This window comes from Botryllus schlosseri, chromosome 7 (assembly GCF_051294905.1).
Source record: "Botryllus schlosseri isolate E-star chromosome 7, Bs_hap1, whole genome shotgun sequence".
Taxonomy (NCBI): Eukaryota; Metazoa; Chordata; class Ascidiacea; order Stolidobranchia; family Styelidae; genus Botryllus; species Botryllus schlosseri.
In genome coordinates, this window is record NC_137242.1 from 27382866 (window position 1) to 27407375 (window position 24510).

The window sequence follows — 24510 nt, forward strand, 5'->3', positions numbered from 1 at the left end:
TGTATAATAATTAATCTAACTGCTCCAACGTTTATGTCTGCGACAGTGAAGTATAACAACCGAATCTCGGTGGTGTCTATTTATAGATTTAATTTTTCACACGCTAACACAGACCTCTTCTTTCTAGGTGATCGAGAGGTATATTTCACCATTTTAACACCTCGTGGTGTCATAGTTTACTTTTTCAGTTGATAGTTACTCGTTATGGCAACTAGTGTGATTATTGAGAATTACCTTCTGTATTATCATAACTTAACAACCCCCACCTTGAGCGAAACGGAAAAATTCATCCACAGAGTGCTAGATTTCTATGTACATGGAGAAAACGTGAATCGTGTTCGAAAGTGTGATTTTACCGCGTTGGTTAACTCGATTCGATCATACGGTATCGACTGGAATGGTGTGTTTAGTGTCATAAGCATTGCAGCGATGAAAAGCGACATTCGTTCGATTGCATTGTACAGAGATTTAACAACAGACATCTTGAATACTCACTACAGTACATTGATAAGTGACTGGGTAAGAAGAAAATTCATTCGTGTTATTTACCACTTGTGAATGGTGTAATTTCCTACAGAATTCCTGTAAAGTCTACTTCCAACCAAGTCTGTTCGCACGGATCATCAGCGTTATACAAAGTCTGTTAACCTGTTTTATAACACGTGGTTAATTCTATAAATGACGATTGATTTGTTGATGACTCTCACTTTACCAAACGATATGACATCGAACAGCGTCACCAGTATGCAAGTTGGAGCAACTTCAAATTTCCATGTCGGGGTCAAATTCGTTTCATCACCCAAAAGAGGTGGAGTTAGTCAATATCTCAAAGGCATATTCATCGACGGAAATAATGAAGAGATATCTTTCACGTGTTTCAATCATGAATTGTTCGGGAACATTGAGAAAGCGTTCTCCAAACGAAAAAAACTCATGGTCAAATCTGGTCGGGTCCAAATTGATAAATTTACTGGAAAACCCGCTGTATTACTGGGTCGGGCTTCGTCAGTAACCCCGTGTGGAAAATCGAGACATACGACTGAAGAATATCCATTACTGACCTGCGAATCGGTATACGGGAATAAAGACGAATACGTATCGATCGCTGCTACTTGTGTTTCTCGAGAGGAGAAGATGGTCAATTCTGGCACCGGAAAGGAGTTGAAATTATACAGTTTTACATTGAAGGATGATACTGGCGAGGTGGTTTTGGATCAATGGACCAAAGCCTCGCTCGTACCCGGGAAGAAATATCAACTCACTCGTGTTAAAAACTGTATCGGCAGATTGAAAATCGATCAGTTAACTAGACTTGTTGAATTGAAAGATTAGTTTGCTTATTTGTATACCACAATACAATATTTCCATTCACAAGAAATGCTTGGTCTATGTGATTCGACAACTGGGTTAGCGCGGTGTTGTTCTACTGATCGAGGTGTGAAAATTGCGCTATCGCGGTGAAGTCGCGACTGTGAACAGCAGACTATTCTGTAGGTGCGAAACAGTGGTATGGAAGGTGCGAATAATCCGATCTGAAAGTACTATTCAGGTTACGTAGAAATCAATAGGCACAGCGCGAAAAGACTTGAGACGATCGGTCGTTTGTCACGACTGAACTACGGCGTCTTCGTGTGAGCGATCCCTATACTGTAACGCTATCATGTCGCAACTATATCAGCTACGTTACCGTGTCACCGCACCCATAAGAATAACGATATATCATTGTCGCACTCACCATAAACGTTGGGATTACCTGGAATCGGTCATATATAATAATTTGGGATAGACATAATAAGTAATGGCGTCGCTGTTTACTATACTTGATATTCAACACCACTTCACCAGAGATCCCATAAGAAACAATGGCACATCACCAGAGATCCCATAAGAACCAGTGGCACATCACCAGAGATCCCGTAAGAAACAATGGCACATCATGAGCGATAGGGGGTCTAAAAGGGTACCATCACCACCCCCGGTTTTCAGGCACCTCACCACCCCGCCCATAAGAGATAAGGGTCACCTCACCACCCCCGCCATAAGACACAATGGCACCTCACCACCCCCGCCATAAGAGATAAGGGTCACCTCACCACCCCCGGTTTTCAGGCACCTCACCACCCCGCCCATAAGAGTCCCATAGCCCGTCACGAGCGATCTATACTACTACTTTCGTTACCATTTAAACGCGATGCAATAGAGTTGCAGCCCAATTTCGCGCAAGCATATTCTCGTTTGCTAACAACCGAAAAGGTTCTAAGGAAAAACAATGATAAATTGACTAAATACGATCAGGCGATCATGGAATACGTGGACAATGGTTTCGCTCGAAAATTGTCGCAAGCGGAATTGGAAAAAATTAGTACTATTCCTCATTACTATGTCCCGCATCATCCGGTTTTTCGTGAATCGAGTTGCTCCACCAAATTGCGAATTGTTTTCGACGCAAGCGCTAAAAATAGCTGTGGATATTCGCTAAATGATTGCGTTTTGAAGGGCCCAAATTTGTTACCCGACATAGGAGCTGTGCTACTACGATTTCGCACTCACAAAATTGCTTTGAGCGGTGACATTCGTATAATATTTTGCCAGACGGCTATTAATCCGGATCATCAGCGTTTCCAATTATACCTTTGGCGAAATTGCGAATCGCGCAGAACGCCAGACGTCTACGTCATGGAAAGAATAATGTTCGGAGTCTCGTCAAGCCCTTTCCTCGCAATTCAAACAATCCACCATCATTCTAATACTGCGCCAATCATTGATAAATTTGGTCGTGATTCGGGCAATGAAATCGTTCGCAATATGTACGTCGATGACATTCATGTAGGTGGAAATAGCGTTGAAGAGGTTGTCTGCAAGCAACAGAAGTTGGTTGAGTTTTTCAAGGACGGTGGATGGTCATTGGTCAAATTTGCGTCCAATAATCGAGAAGTCATGGATTGCATTCCTGAGGAAGCTAGGTTACCGAATTGCGTTCTCGATCTTGATGATGCTAACAATGGTGAAGCCTCGTCTCTCGGTTTGAAATGGCATACGACGCAGGATGTCATGTATTGTAATGTAAAACCCAAACTGCTTGAGCAGGATAAAATCGTCACAAAACGATCTATTTTGAGTAAGCTCAGTCAAATCTTCGACGTGTTTGGATTTTTTTCAGCATTTGTTATCACCGCAAAGATTTTGATGCAAGAATTGTGGAAACGAAAACTCGATTGGAACGATTCGGTGGACGACGCACTCGCCGAGAAGTATCGAAAATGGACCGACGAGCTGTCGCTTCTAGATTCCATCAAAATTCCACGGTACCTTTTTTGTCGAATACGTTCTCCAAATTCCCTGCAACTCCATGGTTTTGCTGATGCCTCTGAAAGTGCTTACGGGGCCGTAGTCTACATTCGAGCTGAAGATGAAGTAGGCAATATTCAGACCTAGTATTTGATCGCTAAAACGAGAGTGGCCCCATTGAAATCAATATCTGTTGCGCGACTTGAGCTAATGGCAGCCCACTGTCTGGCCAAATTAACTAGATACGTTTTGGATGCGCTGAGTTCTGAAATTTGTATTGATAAAGTATATTCGTGGCTCGACTCCGAGATAGCTCTGGCATGGATTGCCAAGTCAAGTTCACATTGGAAAACGTTTGTGAGGAACAGGGTTCAGGAAATTCATGACCTCGTATCCCCACACGCTTAGAGACATTGTCCAGGCATCGAAAATCCAGCAGACTACCATAGCCGCGGCATGTCGCTTCTTGAACTGAAGAATTGTTCAACCTATTGGCACGGACTGGATTGGCTGAGGTCTGAAGAGTCGGACTGGCCTGTGAAATCGCACCTAGACCAACCGAATCCGCAAGTCGACACAGAAACCGCAACTCCTCGCGTGTTAGTGAACATCAGACAGCCACTAATTCCTTTTTATGTGGATCGCTACAGTAACTATTCCAAAATTGTTCGTATTACAGCGAGAATCTTGCGTTGATTACATGTGATTACATGAAAATGGACGCAGAGTGCACCAATCGATTCGTTGGACCAAATGAGTTCAGGATGGCGGAATACTTCCTCTTACGTCAGCTTCAACGCTCAAGATTTAGCAGTGAATTCGAAAATCTCGACCAAGGTAAGAACGTGTCGAATAAATCAAAAATTAAAGACATGGATCCGAGAATAGACCTCGAACATGAGCTGATCGTTGCCGGTGATCGGTTGAGTTTGTGTGAGTTCACGAGTTCTCCAATTATTCTTCCTGCCAAGGAGCCGTTGGTGGATAAACTCATTCTACATGTCCACGAAAGCAACTCTCATTCTCCTCAGGACACAACCATCGCTATTCTTCGTGATCGCTTCCTTATTATTCATATCAGGAGCGAGGTAAGAAGGGTATTGCGAAATTGTGTCGTCTGTCGACATTGGAACACGAAACCACTCCAACAGAAAATGGGCATTCTTCCAAAGGAGCGCATTTGCGCTTCTCCGGCATTTTCTGAGGTCGGGTTGGATTTCACGGGGCCAATTTATATTAAAGTAGGCGACGACACGATGCAAAAAGCATATATTTGTTTGTTCACTTGCCCACACAGTAGAATGATTCATTTGGAATTGACCAACGATATGTCCACGGAGGAATTCATCGGTGCTCTGCAACGAATGATAAACAGGCGTGGCTGGTGTCGAGAAATTATATGCGACAACCAACTCACTTTCAAAAAGGCTAAACGTTTAATTCAGATTTCGACACGCGCGTCCTTCAAAAAGCGGTCAGACAATGAAGCTCTGCAAAAATTCCTTACCGACAACGGGATAACGTGGAAATACATTACCGAACGTGCTCCACACCGCGGTGCCTTCTACGAGAGGATGAACAGATCCATTAAAGAACCTCTCAGAAAGATTCTGGGTAAGGCAAAATTGAACTTCACTGAACTCTACACGATTTTGACAGATATCGAGTGTGCGATGAACCAGCGGCCGTTGACGTATCTCGGTTCCGATCCGGGGAATCCGCAAGCAATCACTCCGGCTCATTTAGCAATTGGTCGACCACTGCGGCATCTACCTAATTTTCCGGCCAAATCCAGTGTCAACGTCTCGAAGCGATTTCGCTATCTTCAAACGCTGTTGCGTCATTTCTGGTCGAGATGGTCGAAGGAATATCTCCCGACGTTGATCAGAAGAAAGAAGTGGGTTTTCGAACATTCTGTTCCAAACGTCGGAGACGCTTGTTTAATTGCGGACGACGGATACGCGCGCTTGAATTGGAAGGTCGGCAGAATCTTGACGGCATTTAAAAGCAAAGATGGCCTCGTGAGGACGTTCAAATTGAAAACGGCCCGCGGATTTCTTACGAGACCCATTCAAAAACTCCACTTACTGGAGAGAGACTATTCGGTTGACCAGTCAAAGGGGGGTGGATGTTAGCGCGTGCGTACGGCATTACCTTGTTTCGTGTGTATTTCTATTTAATTACTGATTGGTGTAATCGTCATTATCACTCGCGTTTTTCTTTCCCTATATATTCAATCGGTAGAACTGTTTTGTTGGTTACTTTGTGTAAGGACGGTTGGAAGATTTGCGGTCAAGCATTGTTATAAATCCTACGTTTACTCTGCCCTTGCCTACTTTGTGTCATTATATTTTCAATCATTGTAGTAAAGGACTGTGTTTGATTTATACCGGCGTTACCGACCATCAAGATTAGACAGGCTTCTGCGCCTATAGTCGCCACACGAACATTTCGCGTGCCGCGCAGAAACAGTTTGGTACGTAAAGGTACAGATGAGATCAGCCGTATCGCACGGTTTTGCAGGGTTCGACTTCTGCACAGAAATGTTGTGCATGCACTTCCCCATACTACGATTCCATATCGCAGGTGAGCATGGAAAAGAGAGAAATATATGGTTCGTAGTATTGATCTGGAAACCAAAGATTGCAGACGGGTCATTATTCCCACACACCGAGCTAGTTTTGATATTGTGCATTCAATATGCTGCTTCCAAGACATTTTGCACTGTAAAAAATAATCATGGGTGTACCCATAGTCCAGACCTGGTCCCACCTGAGTCATGTTGACATGGAAAAGGCCCATGATAACTTGTCGACATCCATGTAGACCTGTTGACATCCATGTTCCTACCCATGTCCTAATAATGCTTCAAATTGACCTTTCACCTCTACTAATGTACACATACCCTTTGGTTAGATGTATTTAGCTGTATTTGACATCTGGAATGTTTGCAAGAAAATCTGCGAAAAGTTCAATGAACTCGCTGACGCTGGCGCAAACTTCATGTTGAAAACGCAATACGTCGCCACTGTATGATGGAAACTCATTAGTCCATCGACAGATTCCCCAACGAAATGGATTGTCCACTTTTTCTGAAGAGTATCGCACTTCATCGTCGGGTAGACATTCTTCGGATCCTATAATGAATATAAATGTCATCACCATCCATGCACTATTCAAGGCACACGGGTTGATAGAATACATATGAATAGTTTCCAAGGTGGTTTAAAGTTGTATCAATCACAGCCAGTTAAGATGACAAAAATCTATTAGCAACTCATTACAATGACCTTGTCTATGAATTGTCTCGGTATGTACAAAATCTACTTTTCACTTGACAATATCAAGTATGCACACATGCACAGTCTTCCATTCCTTTACCTCTGCACCACTATACTATTTGATGATACGGCCTACGATTATCCAATCATTAATAAATGGATGGATTAATGCACGGATGGGCGGTAAATCCAGGATTTGAAAACTTGTATTTTGGTGACGGAGTTCAACTTTGGTGATTGCGACCCGGCCAAAGGTTGTTTGTGTCTTTTCTGGGAATTCCGAAAACAGAACTACTCGCTTTTTCAAATCCGCAAGTAAAACTAAAACTAGGACTAATCAATCACCTTATAAAATTCAAAACTAGAATTGTAACTAAAATTACTCAAGTTTCAAAATCCACAAATATAGCTTTCAATACAACATCCATTGTAGCAGTATATTTATTAAACTCGAAGACTTTTCGGGTGCCTCTTTACAAGAGTTATCGGCACACTGAAGGGATTTAAACAGGTTTAAAAGCAAAACCAAAAAGGCAAAGTATGACGCAACGCAACAATCAAAATCACAGACCATGAAATTCGCATTGTATCAATGGCGACAATAACCAACTACGAAGTATACGGACATACGTTACTATAGTAGCAGCACAATTTGCAAATAAACAATTACACGCACGGAACAACACGCACTAATGAGAAATTTGTAGGTTAGCCTATAGAGGAAATCTTTCTGTCTACATAAAATAGGTTTGCTCAACTGAATAATAGTAGACTCCAACACTTTTAAATGAAACACAGACCTACCCGCGCAATGACAGTGAACATATTGTCATCATAGTGCTGTGCACAGGCAAGGTTTTCGCTCAGATGCTGACCGATTGACGAAGCATATGCTTGGTAATCATCATAGCAGTCTGTTTTTGCAGCGAATTTGCACTGACGTGCGAGCTCCGCGCGATCATTTGCGCATGTTTTTGACCGAATCAATTTTGGGATATGCTGCTTAATACGCTCAAACAATCTTTGAGATGTACGTCCTACATACCTACCATCAACAGTGGCACTTGTATTGGTAAACAACATTATTTGCATCAAAGGCCGGAAGTACATCTTTTCGAGAGTTGGGTAACAAGGGTTTCGTCGTGTACACTACATGCGTGTTAACGATGTAATAGCAACGGTGAACAGCCAATTTAATAAGCTTTTCAAATCGGCTAGACACGTTACCTAGCCAAGGTAGGTGTAAAAATGCCGGGCATTTTTCTGGGCCATATTTTGGAGCTGTATCCGATTTTTTCAGTACCCTAGAGATGGAGCATTTTAATATGTGGCCCGGATAGCCAATAGTCAATAGCCAATAGTCAATCGGTCAGCATCTGAGCGAAAATCTTGCCTGTGCATAGCACTATGATGAGAATATGTTCACTCTGTCATTGCGCGAGGTAGGTCTGTGTTTCATTTAAAAGTGTTGGAGTCTACTATTATTCAGTTGAGCAAACCTATTTTATGTAGACAGAAAGATTTCCTCTATAACCTACAAATTTCTCATTAGTGCGTGTTGTTCCGTGCGTGTAATTGTTTATTTACAAATTGTGCTGCTACTATAGTACCGTATGTCCGTATACTTCGTAGTTTGTTATTGTTGCCATTGATACAATGCGAATTTCATGGTCTGTGATTTTGATTGTTGCGTCATACTTTGCCTTTTTGGTTTTGCTTTTAAACCTGTTTAATCCCTTAAGTGTGCCGATAACTCTTGAAAAGAGGCACCCGAAAAGTCTTCGAGTTTAATAAATATACTGCTACAATGGATGTTGTATTGAAAGCTATATTCAAGTTCTGTACCACGAACCAGCTATTTAAATCCACAAATATAACTATAACTTACAACTATACCTAGAACTTTTTAAAATTTGATACTAGAACTAGTACTAGCAACCTTTTAAAATCAGGAGCTTACGAACTAAATCACAACTAACAATATCAGGGGTTTTTGACTGGTTTTCCAGCGAGGCAATGGCGCACACTAAACTCACATTGTTTGTAGGGCTGGGCATAATGATTCGAGCACTTGAATCTGAATTAAGGATTATTATTATTATTGTAGTATTGTCTGGTAGTAATATTGAGCAAACCAGTTTTGGCCATTATCAACAACTCACCTTATCCACAATCAGGAAGCTGTCGAAGCGTTCATTGAAAATGGTGGGGATGCCGACCACCCAGTCCAATTTCTGATTACCTGAATGAGAAGTGAGAGATCAGCTCAAGTGAAACACTCGAGAAAAAAAACGGTTTAAAAATTAAATAAATGCAGTTACAAAAATTAAATGAATGCAGTTACTGTTTGTGTAGTGTGAACTACAAATATGGGCGTGGCAAAAAATATGCAAATTTTAACATTGCCTTAAGAACCAGACAGTTTTTTAAATCGGCAACTTGAAATACCCTATTTCTATAATATCCTACCAAGTAATGACCTTTATAAATCCGCAACTAACGAACTATAATACATCGAACTCAGCCATGGGCAAAGTGAGCCCCGCTATTTTGAGAAGCACGTGTGGCCATTTTTTGGAATTAAAAACATAAAACCTACTTTTGAATATTGCTGAATAAAACCATAAGCTGGATAAACTGAGCTGGAATGGAAATTGATTTACTTTGAAACCTGCTCAATAATATATCGCGATTACATAGCATACGTCCCTCCCAAGCTTGTATGCGTAATCCAGATTTAAAATCAATTCAATGTAGCAAAGTCGTAACAATAAGTCACAATAAGTTACTCCTTCCGTATAGTTTGGTTCAAACCTTCTTTGTTGCCATTGTCAGTGCGCGTTTTGACTGAGACCTCATCACACATAAAGGGTGAATGGACATATCATAAAAAGAATGTCGAAAGCTGAAATGCAAAGAAGGTATGGAGCACTAAACACAGGGCCGCAACCCAGACCCCTCAAATGGAGAGGGCCCGAGCTCGAAGCACCAAAAATTACTTCGTAAATGGACTTAAATCCTATAATTTATGAAACTTAATTCAAATTTTCTTCGCGCGATATATAGTGACTAGATGTTTTGATAATAATATGGGTACCACTCTACCCGCAAGAACAGCTAATTTGTAGAGATCAGCATTTCGGCGTCGGCCGTTAGCGCGTCAGGACACACCAAGACGTTGACAATGACGTTTCGGCTAACATGTGACTCTGCGAAGTGTGCTGCAAAAAAGTTCAACGACGAGGAAATCTTGACCAAAAGTACCGCCACATGTCGGCCGAAACCGATATATATGTGTCAATTTCATCAAGTCGCACTGTTAAGATATAGCCTACCTTTTAATGTATTGATATAAAAACCCGGATTACAGAGAATTCAAAATGTATCATGTTTAACATTATCTTGAATTAGGAGGGAAAATAAATATAAATTTTCATTTCGTTAATTAACCGTACTTTTCTCATTAGGCTATCTAATATCAACACATCCACGGAGACGTATTTATTAAAAATGTAATTCACTGCTTTCCATTTATAAATAAAATCAATACACTGGAGAATATAGCTGAACATGTTGGCTCGGCTCGGCACGCCAACTTACTTATTTCTATTTCTGAAGTGGCCTGCAGAGAAAAATAATTGCCCATCCCTGAACTAACTAGATCTGTGGAATCACTCAGGTAGGCTATTCGATTTCAACCCACCCTCGCGATGACATGTGTTTTTCAGTTATTAAGCACCTACACAACTGCGAAGCTGGAACAAGAACTACTCACTTCAAGAAACCCGCAACTAAAATTTGAACTAATCATCTTTCACAATCCGCGACTAGAACTACTCGACAGATATTGACCGCCAACTAACTAAATTTGCGAAAGTATCTTACTTACCCATAACTTTTTGAATTTCTATCGGAATTTCTTGCGGTTGCAGGAGACTGAGTGCAGAGCTCCAAGTATTTTCCAAAATCTTTGAGGTCAAGTCAACATCCAAACAGGCTTGATTCAGGCAACATATTTTCACTTCTTCTAAAATCTGAACATTGTGACAGATTTACATCATAGCTAATCAATTAAGTTTGTCTGCAGGAGCCTTTAGTACTATCAGTAGTCTCAATTTAAGCACAGGTCGGGCTTGTGGTCGAGGATATGTCACAACTATCGTAAATTATTTCAGGAATATATATATGTAGTTTGTTTTGTACTATCATAGCATTCTGTAAAACGAACTCTTGGTGAGTTTGTTGCAAAGTCGCAGGTTGACTCGATCATGGCAATGTTGTGTTTGAAACCACTGCGTTAGATTGTACCTACCAAGGGAGCATGGGTCAAAACTGATCTTCATTCTCCATCAGTATTCTTGCTGATGTTCCATTTACGACACTGTCACGGCCTGATTTAAAAGTTTTTCTCATTCCATCTTGCAGCATCTCTTCATCTGGCACCCTCTATTTCCACTCTGACTTATTTCCTTTTGATGCTCGTCGACGCTAAGTTCGTCTTCGGAAGGGTAGATATGTTGACTTTGCAAACAGCTTTCTCTGCACAAGTATAGAAGAGTCACGATAATACTTGGCTTAGCCATGGAAATATCTCTTCAGCGCAAAAATAGCAACGTGCTTGTAAGAAATCGATTGCAAGGTTGAAATTAAAGGGGCACCACTCTAAATATGATGTGGTCTCTCAAGAAATAATCTATAAAAAACTCCAATTATGATACCGTAATTTTCCAAGTATAGTACGCCCCCATGTATAATACGCACCCCTAAAATAGCATGTAAATTCTGGGGAAAAGTCTGTACCCATGTATAGTACGCACCCTGCATTTCAGTACATGAATAGTTCCGATTTCGTATACGATGTCATTCTGTTTTGCGATGCCACTCTTGAACAATCATTACACAGCGATCGCTAATCATTATACAATTAGCGGGATTGTCTTTAAACGATAGTAGATAGCAGCCAAAGCCTGCGAGGCGGGCGGCGCGATAGTTCAGGCTAGCGACACGGCATCTTGAGCACGAAAAGACCTTTTACAGATGCGATTGCTAATCATTATACAATTACCGGTATTGTCTCTAAACGATAGTAGCCAAAGCCTGCGACGCCGGCGGCGAGTTAGTTTAGGCCAACGAACCTACATCTTGCGCACGATGCCTATTATAGATGCGATTGCGCCTAGGCTAACGGTTATGTCATGCGCAACAGGTCTGTTGGAGATGCGACTGATTACGCAAGCGATCATATCTTGCGCACATGGCCTCTTGTGTATGTATAAATTGCGTATGCGATTGTTCGGGCCGGTCGTTGACGCGATGAATTGGCGAGAATTGCCACGCACGAGTGTCTATTAGTGACCTAATTTTGCTCGCGTACAAACGGCAAACCAACTCAGCAGGAGATCGCGTGCTTTTGCACACGACTCTCGTTAATTGGATACACGCTTCCCACTAATTACTACGCGCGATGGCTGAAAGTGATGCGCGATTGGAAACAAACATGAAGAATGAAGATAGGTGTGATTTCAAGTTTTTTATCGAGGGGGATTTTTTTCAAGCGTGTTGTTCCCATGTATAATACGCACGACGCACCCCCCGATTTTAGGGCAAAAAACCGTGAAAATTTTGCGCAGTATACATGGAAAATTACGGTAAATCCAATTACCCTAAATATAATTATTTTACTGCATTTTGATTTAATACAGTGTTCAGTATAACAAGTAGATTTAATTTCTTAGCCGTTTTTTTTTATCTGGACCATACAGTGAAAATGTGACGTTCGTCAATATAACCCCATGGGATATCACAAAAACCAGAGACAATTTGAAAACACCAAGGTCATATTTGGAATCAGTGTCGTTCGGAACCCCGAAACAACTCTTCGAATATGCGTTAACCCTTTTGAAATCTGCAGCCTCTGATGGCTTTGGCCAACTTCATCTGGTCATACCTTGGCTCGTATACGTACTAGAAGCCTCATGTCGGTCTGTACGAAAAGCTAGCAATCTTCTGATTTATATGATACCTAATTTGAAGGTATAAGGCATGAAAATTTTCTAATACCGTCGATCTTACATGAGGACTTCGGCCGAAAATACACATGCCTAAAAAAGCGGTTTTCACCCCAAATTTCCAGATATGTTCCGGGTGGGAAATATAGTCAGATATTCTGCCAGAACATCAGAAGTATACTTTTACGGTATTCTGTGTAATTTTTCACTGTTTCAAACATCAAACCTTGCTGTGGGATGTATTCTGAGGGGGTTTGTTAATTGTGGTCACGCTTCGGTGATTTTGAGAACATAGTCAAGTTCAAATCCAAGTTCGTGACCGAACATGAGTCATAAACTGGTTTACTATGCCTGCAAATGGTTGGATACGACAGGAGAAAGTATAACACGTTGTTTCATGCCATTAACTGGGCGGTAGGGCTCCGATTCCGTATTGATATTGAACTTGACCACTATGACCACTCACTGACCACGCCCATATGTAAATTTTTCATGTATTTTTGAATTTTCGATATCTGGGTAGCCGCGCGGTTTACGGTCATGGTTGACGGTTTGTTCGAAACCAGGCAACGGTGGCTACGCACTGATGCATCATTTTTGACTCTCTGACGCTATCCTGGGGTTTGTGATGAAAAATGAGAGAGAGAGAGAGATTTTTTAGAGAAAAAGTTTGTTTATTTAGTCTTATAAATAAACCTAGACATGCCTTGTGGTGTCGATCGAAGACGAAAACAGTAAAGGGATATAGTCCGCCCACTTCTAAACTGAAACAGCCCAGATTGAAGTCTTGCTGAGGTCACGGTATGAATTTGAAAAGTGATGGTCAGTTTCGCGAAAACTGACCCGATTTCAAAAGGGTTAAGAGTGTAATCCTAGTATAGTAGCCTACCAATTTATTTGTGGTAATAATTACTTACTTTCATCGTTTGTCAAGATTAGTTGTATCACTTCTTTATCTTGAATTGTCGAGAGATCATACGACGCAAATGCCTCGTCGTAATATAGAAGTTGAATATACTGTCCCCGATATTACTCCGAAATACAGTTCTCACAGTTTCAGCTATCTCAGATCTGTGATCCACTGTAATCACTCGTTCATGATCTCCAGCAGCCTCATTTTCAATGTCACAAATATCACAGGAGTAACATTACAAACAACTGCAGTATGTATATCTGTAAAATACAAATTTACATCAGTTCCTCATGTTTCTAGGGTTTTCAAATCTTGAATCAAAGGCTCGAGTATAGCATGATATCCCATATTTTTCAAAGCTGAAGTTTTTTTAATCACCTCAGGATGAATATTCCTCCAGTTGGATAAATACTTCGCTTTAATATTGCCCAGTACGGTACAAAATAAAAGCAAGGAAGCTTGTGAAACGTCTAGGACAACTAACGCATTACCAACTACCACATGATCTACAACTACATACAAATGGATACGCAGTAAACTTTGATCACTATTTGCAGTCGTTTGGCAGTTCCCGCTATATACCGGTATCTGACTGAATACGACTAAGTTGCTTCAGGTTCGACTATACCCAGTGACGCATTGCAGATTCGGAGGATATATTACAACGAAGACAGGAACAATAAATACATCAATACTCACCATCCAATCCACGGCTTAATACAGCAACAAGCCATAAACTTTGCAACTTTGACAAAGACAACCTATGAAATGACCAACTCCAACAAACTTCCTCTTTTTTGCAATCCTTTTGAATTGAACGCTACGGCTATACTGTACGCATGACTGGTTTTGTAACCAGATAATCCGGAGTCATTATGGCTCCGTAACCGAACGGCTATGTTTGCGTGCGATGATGTAGCTTTGTACGAATCACGATATTTGTGTATTGCAATATCTCCTGTGAGGATGTAACGATGTTTACTTGTCACTCAGCTGAAATAGCGATATAGTGAAATGGTAAAGCGTCCTGCTTCTTGATAGGTAGGTCATATGATCAATAGGCCTTTTGCAGGACTTCGATCACGTGACTAGATACGCATAGCAACAACAAATTGGTTAGCAAGCTACTTTCTCGCGCACCTGCTTCAGTGCTAAATATCGCATAGTGTACTGTTGATTTCTGGTTGTAAACGTTTCGGAAATTTGTTGTAGAAGTCATCAGAGATTTACCTATGCTAGATGTCAATCCTGTACAAAGCACATAGAATGATATCGTCAGAATTACGCAGAAATCCGTCGTTAGCGTAGCCGTATTTCGGATACAGTATATTATTGTTTTCGGGCTGTAAACGTTCGCAAGTGCCATGGAGATGCGCAAGGATTCAAATATGTTGGATGTCTTTGATTCATGAACTATGTAAACTCCTTGCGTCAAAATGATCGACATTGTAGCCGTTATTTGGTAGTCAACTATGATTTTATGACACAAAATTCGACATTGCAGGACATTGACTGCGTGATATTTATTGCAGCATTAAGTTAGGTGTGGATAGTATACTATAGTTGTATTGTAGCGGTAGTTGGTAATCATTGCAGCATTTTGATGATTGATATCGATTGCAATATAGGATACTGCTATTTTTAAGCCTAAGAGACAATGACTGCCAGTGCCAGTACGTTGATGTGTTATGAATTCATGCAATGTGCTACATACCATATATATATTAAATATCCTAAGCTATTGTATGACTTCTCAGTTAAACAATTCAAAATGTTTAGACCTCTACACCTATATTACAAGTTATTGATCATTCTGTCATGCTGCCAAGTGCCACTACCCGAAGGAAAATGATCATCAGCTCCAATTGAGGGTGAAACAAACTGTCCCGGGGCCTGGATTACTTGATTGATTGCCTGGATTGGATTACTTCACTCTATGGCACAGTGCAAATATCTTGAGTTTCAAGACATATGGCTATACCACATGCATACGGAATAACGATCTGATGGATTATCCCAAGAGAGCCGGACATAGGCAACTAAGAAATTGATGATGCCCTCGTCAAGAATTCAACCTGGAGCCAATTATTATCACCACATAAAATTTGGTTATGCGGTGGAAGGCAGCGTGGTTTCATGCCAACAGAAAATGTCAGCAGATGATCTGACCACTGACTAACTGTCCTGAACTTCTTTCCCGATGTTGATGTCTGCTTTGAAAATGATATTTCATTTGTGTACAGCAAGACAAGCGCTCTTCCGTGGATGCTATGAATATGTCTAGACAAGTGGCTATGGAGGTAGAGGAAAATACGTAGGCTAGGCATAACAGTCTCGGCAGTTATTGAGCTTGATAAGGTTAACATCCATTTTTCTTCAACTATTTCTTATGCTCTGAGTATCGAATGCACAAAAATTAATAAATCGATCTTCTTTGCAAGTTTATTTGTAAATTCAATGAATCAAAGAATATCATAAGTTCAGAATATTACGGAGTCAATGCGAAAGAAACAATGTTAGTCGTCTTTAGAGGATGTTTCTGAGTTGGATGAGCCAATACACAGAGGGGGTCAGCAACGAAGTACTATTTTACCTGAGTACTAGCGTCATTATGAGTTTAGGCTACTTCCACTTCTACTTGACACTTTTTAGGAAGTACTTTTTTGTCAGGTTTGGGATTTTGTCAACTAGAAAGTAGCTTTGGCGCATGATTGCATCCCCTTCAAGCGTGAGGTTGTCATAACAACTTGGCAAAATAGCCCCAGTACCACGGTAACTAAATTAATTTTTGAAAATTGCACTTATTTGTGGTGTCATCACCCTTTTGCGTTGATCAAGAAGATGCAACATGCAATGTTTACAGTTGTCACATGGCATCAATTTCTAAAACTAAGTGACCCTCAACCAAATCTACTTCATGTAACGAATTTCTGGACCGCTTTTCAGAAATTCATTTCTACTTCCACTTGAAGTACTGTCCTGGAAGTAATTAGTGCTACTTGTACTGGAGTATGAATTAAGGCATTGCTTCTACTCGGTTCCCAACAATGACCACGTTGACCACGTCTGGGTATAGGATGACCGATCTTGTCACTGCGTTTGAGCTGCTCTAAGAGTTATATGATAGTTACTTCCCTTAGTTCGCTAAATATCGCACATATGTGACATCAACTATTTATCAAAATCGAGTGTGATTTGCCAAATCCACTTCAATCGCAGTTGCGAAGTAGTGGTAATAAAATTGGCATTGTATAAGGCAACAATAAAGTGCACTGATTTGCTTAGTCTTGACGGCAGGTTCTCCCAAAAGATACTTCCGATGTGTTCAGCGACATTTGATTTATAGCAGCACCCCAGCACCCAAACCAGCAGACAGTATATCCTGATCCTTGCGGGTCCCGGCTGCTTCAGCCATATCTTCCATCCAAAATCAGGCTCCACAACAGACAAATAGTACTGCTTGAACTAACAAATACTCTTACCAGAATATAAGCCAATCGCTTTACTTCAAATGCATAAATTTAAGTACATATGATCAGAGTTGAGTACCGTAATACGACTACGTTACCGATGGATTTCTGCGTAATTCTGACGATATCATTCGAAATGCTTTGTACATGATTGACATCTAGCATCCGGCATGCAGCATTCAGGGATAGCATGGTTATCGCATCTCAATCGTCAAAGCATCTCAATGGTGAAAACGAGAATAAGTCTGATATCTCTCTCCCCCTCTCTCTCCCCTATCTCTCTCCTCCCCTCTCCCTCCCCCCTCTCTCTCTCTCTCTCTCGCTCTCCTTTCTCTATGCTCCCTTTCCCTTCTTTCTCCCCCCTCTTCTTTCTGCTCTATTCTCTATCTCTCCCCCACTCTCTGTCCCCTATCTCTCTCCTCCCCTCCCCTCCGCCTCCCCTCTCTCTTTCTCTCTCTCTCCTTTCTATATGCTCTCATTCCCTTCTTTCTCTCCCCCACTATTCTTTCTGCTCTATTCTCTATCTCTCTCTCCTCTCTCTCCTTCTCTCCCTCCTCTCTTTCTCTCTCCCTCTCTCGCTCCTCTCTGTCTCTCTCTCTCTCTCTCTCTCTCTTCCTCTCTCTCAGTGACGATGATGATGATAATTATGATGATATCACTAAAGCTCAACGTGATACTCTTACTTGATAACCATAGGCATGGCTCCCATCATGTCCCATCATGGAAGTATTTGTCATGTCAACATGAGATTTTAAAACCATGTCGGTGTTTTCATGGAATTAACATGAGAAAGAGGAAGTCATGTCATTTCCATGATAAAATCCATGTTTATTTTTTACAGTGTGGCATCAATAGTGACACCGAGATATTTTGATGAGTCACATATGGAGATTTATTTATGATTGATGTTCACAGTGAAACTATTATTGGCATTATTTAAAAGGAGCATCTCGGTCTTATCTGCATTCAAACTTAGTTTGTTTGCTTGCAGCCATCTCGACACTTTCGGGAGTTCCCTATTCACGGATGCGTGCATATCATTGACAGTGTTGGAGGTTATGAAAAGGTGAGTATCATCAGCAAATAGGGTTGTGTGGAATAAAGATGCATTAACAATGACGTTAATATAAATGAGGAAAAAAGTCGGTCCAAGGACTGAGCCTTGTTGCACTCCACAAGTTATATCTCTGGTAGTCGATCTTAATGTCCCCAGTTTAACAAATTGTTTGCGGTTTGCCAGGTAGCTTTCAAGTAAAGTTGATGCAATACCCCTGATTCCATAGTGTTCTAGCTTGTATCTTAAGATTCTGTGGATAACTGTGTCGAAAGCTTTGCGGAGGTCGATAAAAATGCTGCAGCCACTTTTTTTTTTGCTTGATGGTTTTGTAATAGTCCGTTACAATTGATAGTATTGCATGGTTGGTGTTGTGGTTTGATCTGAATCCATGCTGAGTCGGAGACAGTGCTGCATTCAATTCAAAAAAATTCTTGAGTCGGCAGTCCAGCAGTTTTTCAAAAACCGTGGCATTAAAACGGTATTACAGAAACTGGATTATGACTCTCACCAATGATTATTATCTGTGTAGACTTGAAAATGGTGAATTTGTTGCTCGACCAGCAAAGCGACTATACAAAATACCCATGTTCAGGACCGTAACTGCCGCATCCCCAAACCCCCAATTGGGGGGGGGCGAGCTCGAAGGGGGACCAAAATTATTTCGTGAATTAGCATAAATTATAGAGTAGTATTTGAAAATTTATGCAACTTTTAAAAAATTTCGCGATTTCAAGGTGCCAAATATCATGATTTTTTGGTACTCTTCCCTTAAGAATAGAACACGAACATTTTTTAGAAATGGACATATTACTTGCGATTCCATGAAGTGTGCCAGAACGATCGGCAGCGTAAAATCCTTGGCCGAAAAGGACTGCCCTTGCGCTGACCGAAAACTTCGTTATATATACAAAATACATATAGCTTTAATTGTCCATAGCCTAGGCGCCTAAATGACTGGCGCCGAATGTTCCTGTCTTGGCAATCTGACCCTCAGAAGACGAATTCCATCCCGCGGGGAAAATTATACGCCATTGAAGAAAAACCAATTTGAAATCGTGTGCGTCTTTTAGTTTAGTACGTTTGCCCGATTCTATATTTTTTGATATAGCAGACAGGAGGTCACGAAATAACATCATGTAACGAAGTCATACCAACGGGTCCGCCCGCCGAAGATGTCTAATTATCATTTACGGGCCGTACAGTTTCCAAGATACCTCACTCAGCTCTACCGGTAAATCTGATAAAGTGAGCAGAGAGGACAAGAAATTGATAGCAATACACATGCAATTCCCGCTCTTACTGACCGATTTTATCATTCATTATCGAATATTTTAGCGCCTTGCGCTGCCTCACTAAGCAGTACGGCTTATTTCGTGGCAAAAGCAATCAACAAGATGAATGAGGAGGGGTCGGTTACCGGGGTCGGTTTATCTCCCTATGGGAACCCGAAGACCCAATTTTTTGGGACCTGACGAAGTGCTGTTTCGTTCCTGCCAACGGGTATACGCCCAAATATGTTTAATTATTATTGAGGGGTACTATACCTTTTTAAATACATCTCACTCAGGTCTACCGGTAAATCTAAATACGTCAGCAGATAAGGGATAAAATTTGATAGCAATATATATGCAATCTCCGATGATACTGACCGATTCAGTCATGAATTCTGAAATTTTTCGCTGAAATTTTGGCACTCAAAAGACATATTTTTGGCCAGTGTAATATGTGAATGTCGGCAATCGATACGAAACCCGATTGACATGGACACCACGGCGAAATTATGGGATCATACACATGAATAGAGATCAGGTATTGACCAATGTTTCAAGTAGAATTACCACGTTACATGGCTGTATACTCGCAGGTAAACATGCCCATTCAACCCGTTGATTAGAAAATAATGGGCTGATAAAATGAAACTGAAACGATGATACTTATTGTCGAGCACGTGTCCTGCCCGGGAATATTTGTTTCCCCTGATTTTTCTCAGTACACGCCAAACTAAAATGTTTTAATTATGGAGATCTGAACAATTTCGGAAATTGTTAAGTATGCGTAGTGCTGTTTCGCATAAGCGAAATGTCGAAATGTACAACTGCGATGTCACGATTTCTGAACCTTTCTGGAAAATCAATTACCTGATATTTTTTAGTTTTTGAGTAAAATACATTTACGAAATGAAAGTACTCAACCCAGTGGCGGCTCGTGACAATATCGGGTGGTGGGGCAAGGGCTGCAAGCGACTTTTTATCAAGATGACGTCACAATCGCGTTTTCCAACGTAAACAAGTAACTTAATGATGGTACGGTAACATGAATTTCCCGGCAACAGTGATTTTAACGTATGTGCCACGAGACTCGAGAGGTCCGCCGGTGAGCTGTGACTTGAAGTATGGTAACTGCGTAAACGGCGTACGGAAAAAAGATTCAACTCGGTTCATGTTCGCACTAGGCCTGACTAATTATCTGCAGAAATGGAAATGACTATAACTCGAGAGATAGCGTAAGCCTAATTGGAAAGGTCAACGAGTTCGGACAGATACGCAATTGTTATCTCATAACGATAACTCGAGCCTAACTGGAAAGGTCAACGAGTTCGGACTCATACGCACACACGCAATTGTTATCTCATAGATTGGGCCTGTCATATTGAATCCAAAACATCATTCTGAAGAACTATAAGCAGGGTTGCCATCGACATGGACCCAAAAATAAGGACAGTCGAAAAATTATATTAGCATGAAAAAGCGTTTTTGTACATACTTTGTATTTATACGAGCCGGGGCATATCGAATTCCGTACTTTTCGCCAGAAGCAATCTGCTTCAGCAACTCTTTGTTATTAGAAAGTGATTCCTGGTTCTTACGACAGCTCAGGTCTAGGTTTACCTTTACTCAGGGCCGAAACAGCACTTCGTCAGCCTTCCCCCCCCCAAAAAAAAATTAGTCTTTGCCCCCCCCGCCCCCCCCCCATAGGGTGATAAACCAAAGTTCTTGACCTCGTTGTGATTAGAGGTGTCAATCAAGACGGAAAAGGCCGTACACCAAGTTTAGACAAAATCTTTTTTGACGTATGGAGCAAGAACTCCTATGACAATGCTTATAGTCTTGGTCCTGGCCGAAAAAAACTTATTTGCGATGTTGGAAGCGGGGAATATTGCTTTGAACAATTGCGATGTACAATCGTTGGCGAGGAATGATTGCTGGTGTTTGACAATATGGAATGCCCAGGTACCCTCATGCAGCAGCTGCCTTGTAGTCTGTGGTCGTTAGTGCTGATCGACTTGTGGAAAAAGTATACATCGACTGGCTCAAATTGATCATTATGACACACTTCTTTTGTTTTGGGGTACCAATGTGAGTTGAAATAGCGGTCTCTCCTATGGCCTCCAGGTTAATGTCACATTTGCAGATATTGCAATGTGCGAAACACTCGCCCTTCAAGCTTCGTTAGATACCTTTGAATTCTCTCTCATAATCGTCACGAAAAACGTTTTTACGCCTGCTCATTTTAACTAGTCAGATTTCGCCTTACTATTAGCTAAAACTATATGCGCAAGTGCAACATAATTTAGATACATTTATCAATGATTTATAGCTTTAACCGTTTAACTAATGTGTCGACTGCACTGCGCCTTTTTTCACTACGCAATAAATGCTGCCTTCCACACAGCTTGAGCTTATACTGCTGTAGACCAAACAGCAGGAACCCGGTACTACTGTTTAATGTTAATATGACGTCCGCTGCGGTAGCTTGGTACAGACGAAACTGCTAAACCACCACTCACTGCCCTATAGCTATCTCACCACTTGAAAGTCAAATCTTGTGGTGTGTATGTCACAAGAGATCCTTTCATTTATGATGTCATGAAATCTCGACGCAAAAGCATAATTTGAGAATATTATGCAACACAGATACCAGAGGAAAACGATCGAAGTTCTGTAGTGGATGAAAATAAGACAAAATAAGGACGCAAGTCTAAAATAAGGACATTTCTTAGAAATAAGGACAGTTGAGTTTTCTAAGATGTGGCCCTTCAAAATAAGGACAAATCTTAGAAATAAGGACGGTATGGCAACCCTGACTATAAGAATAGCAGCCTCGGAAATTCGGTCTCGGTACAGCATAGAAGATTTTGGCCTTGAAACTGGAGACTGTAACACGACACATACGGTTTTATTACTGTCTATAGGTCTGCTGCGAAATCGCCTTTGGAATATATATTACCGAATAAATATGTGGATGAAAGCCTTAAACTTAGTACATTGTTACATGACATCATCGAGAAGTGTCCTCATGGCCCTTTTCGGTATGGCACACTGTCAAAATTAATGCGAACAGACCAACACCGAATTTTGCGTAAAATTTACTGAGGAATAGGCTGATCAAGTGATCAGCTGTTAGCCGCCATCGAAAACTAAATAGCTATCGCGCTTGAGGGGGTTGTAAGCAAATGGCTTGACGGCCACAATTTCACGGTGAAATTGACATTGGAGGATATAATATCAAAGTAAATATTTGAATGGAATCTGAGAATGACATCATCATCTCAGTTAACGTTACCGCAGATACAACGGCTTTTGCGTGATATCCGCAATGCGTTGAAGGCTAAAGTGTCAGATCGGAGCGCATCTCTACCATGCTCGACCTTGATAACGAAATTACTGCCCTAATCATTGAGTGTCAACCTTGAGACTTGGCATAGCGTTCGATATAAAAATCAAGACATACTGTTCAACAGCTTATGACGGATCTAGGTAAGGAGCATCGTTAAAATCAATAGAGACCAATACCGGCTTTGCGTATAATCTGTTGGCGATAAATGAGAGTCAGCTCTCACTCGAATTAGGAAACGAAATTACCACTAACACAGTTCAGTGACAAACTTTACACTTGGTACAGCGTTCGATACTAACGTTAAGACTTACCGTGCCAAATGTCATAACCGATCTCAGTATTGAACATCGTCAAAATCAATGGATACCAATACCAGCTTTTGAGTAAAATCTGTTTGCGATACATGAAGGATCAGCACACACTCAACTTCGGAAACGGAATTACTACCCTAAACTTTAAGTAAAAACCCTGAAACTTGGGGCAGTGTTAAATACCACCATCACGACATGACATACCAAGTTTCAAGAGTTTTCATGGTGTGAAACACCATCAAAATCGACCTATACCACCAAAGGTCGACTAAACGCATATGACGGTAACCGAGTTCAGCTATAGATACGATTGTTACATCACACGTTAAGGGCACAGAGCTAATTTGCCCCGGTTGCTCGGTCATTTTATGAATAGGAGAGAGTAAATTACCGTTTCTTTATTGTGCGCGGCTTTGAGAGAATAGACAGTGAAAGCTTGTTATGAGCGCTACCGGGGCATGCCCCGGCTAGGCATTCGCAAAGCAAAAACACAGAAGAGAATTCGATTTTCGTAGAGACTTCGCTATATATGGGCATTTACAAGCGAAAGGACAAGAAGAATACGATTTTCGCTGTGGTTTCGGTATATAAAGATTGGTGTGCGTCTATAAATGGTAAAGAATTGTTATTGAAGAGAATTTTAGGTGGGGCAATGCCCCAGTTGCCCTATAGGACGAGCCGCCACTGACTCAACCCTAACCTGCAATTTAACCCACACTTGTTCACTTGACGAATGCAAAAATGTCACATGCCGAAGCGTTTCATGCTATTATGTTTTCATTGATCATATGTAAACGGACCACATAAATGGCTTTGTTTGGTTTACTTCCCCTTATATTATATAGTTTTTTAGCTGAGACTACTTACTTTTTACAGTATTTAGTAGAAATGGTGTGAACGTGAGGTTCACGTTCGCGTTCTGTGTGTGAACCTCGGACATTTAAAGGTTCACCCCAGTAAACACAGTACAGACCAAAGATGTAGAAAAGCTGAGTCGATATAGTAGATATTAGATCTCGGCAGGTAGTAGAAAGGCGGATTTTGTGTCGACTCAATTCAATGTCTTTTCCATGTACTTCAATAATGTACATATTATGCAGATGCTACAGCCTTTAAACATGGTGAGTAGAATGTAGATCCTACATTAGTAGAAGATCCTGACATAATAACCTGTTTTCTACCACTGGGCATAACCTGATCACGGCTGCGTCCACACACACACCACATTATCTACTACATATTAATCACATTTGCGGTAATTTAATTCAAAACGAATTGGCAAGTAAATAATGGCGGCGTAAAAAATGAAACGAACGAAATTACTTGTAGTGCAAAGTAGTGCCAATGAATGAAACTATGAGAACAGTCAGTAATCAGAAGGTTTCATCGTCTGAGGATGATAATCCCTCTGGCGTTTTCTTTTCAACACCCTGCAGAAATAAAATGAAAATGACGATTATTAGCAAGACATTCGTACTGCAAAAATGGCAGAGGTAGCGAGTAACGAATGACTCCAACATTTTTTTCACCGATACTTACTAAAATGGATTTGATTCTGGACTATT

The 24510-nt window shown here is 41.0% G+C and overlaps 2 protein-coding genes and 1 long non-coding RNA gene across 4 annotated transcripts; 1 reads left to right on the forward strand and 2 right to left on the reverse strand.

Annotated features, from left to right (window-relative positions):
* Positions 1-2805: 2805 nt before the first annotated feature.
* On the forward strand, positions 2806-5423 carry LOC145443526 (uncharacterized). Its single transcript, XM_080321481.1, has 3 exons — positions 2806-3305; positions 3968-4376; positions 4440-5423. The coding sequence occupies exons 1-3, from the start codon at positions 2806-2808 to the stop codon at positions 5421-5423; spliced, it is 1893 nt and encodes a 630-aa protein (XP_080177607.1).
* Positions 5424-6176: 753 nt separating this feature from the next.
* Positions 6177-12370, reverse strand: LOC145442720 (uncharacterized). 2 transcript variants are annotated; one of them, XM_080320707.1, is made up of 4 exons: positions 10882-12370; positions 10459-10603; positions 8732-8811; positions 6177-6425 (listed from the first exon to the last, which is right to left on the reverse strand). In XM_080320707.1, the coding sequence occupies exons 2-4, from the start codon at positions 10460-10462 to the stop codon at positions 6201-6203; spliced, it is 309 nt and encodes a 102-aa protein (XP_080176833.1). In that variant the 5' UTR covers positions 10463-10603; positions 10882-12370; the 3' UTR covers positions 6177-6200. The 2 variants fall into 2 exon arrangements, with proteins under 2 accessions (XP_080176833.1, XP_080176834.1); XM_080320708.1 differs by having other exon boundaries at positions 10459-12370.
* Positions 12371-13573: 1203 nt separating this feature from the next.
* LOC145442724 (uncharacterized) lies at positions 13574-15474 on the reverse strand. Its single transcript, XR_013916140.1, has 2 exons — positions 14190-15474; positions 13574-13750 (listed from the first exon to the last, which is right to left on the reverse strand). It is a non-coding gene; the product is annotated as an uncharacterized LOC145442724 (long non-coding RNA).
* Positions 15475-24510: the final 9036 nt, after the last annotated feature.

What these genes read in the sequence shown, in the direction of transcription:
- LOC145443526 (XM_080321481.1), top strand. Translation starts at nt 2,806, where the DNA reads ATGTACGTCGATGACATTCATGTAGGTGGAAATAGCGTTGAAGAGGTT. An exon ending in GATTCCATCAAAATTCCACG is followed by an intron (nt 3,306 to 3,967) that starts GTACCTTTTTTG and finishes TTCGTATTACAG; the next exon opens with CGAGAATCTTGCGTTGATTA. An exon ending in TTATTCATATCAGGAGCGAG is followed by an intron (nt 4,377 to 4,439) that starts GTAAGAAGGGTA and finishes CCACTCCAACAG; the next exon opens with AAAATGGGCATTCTTCCAAA.
- LOC145442720 (XM_080320707.1), bottom strand. An exon ending in GCTTCCTGATTGTGGATAAG is followed by an intron (nt 6,426 to 8,731) that starts GTGAGTTGTTGA and finishes TATTCATTATAG; the next exon opens with GATCCGAAGAATGTCTACCC.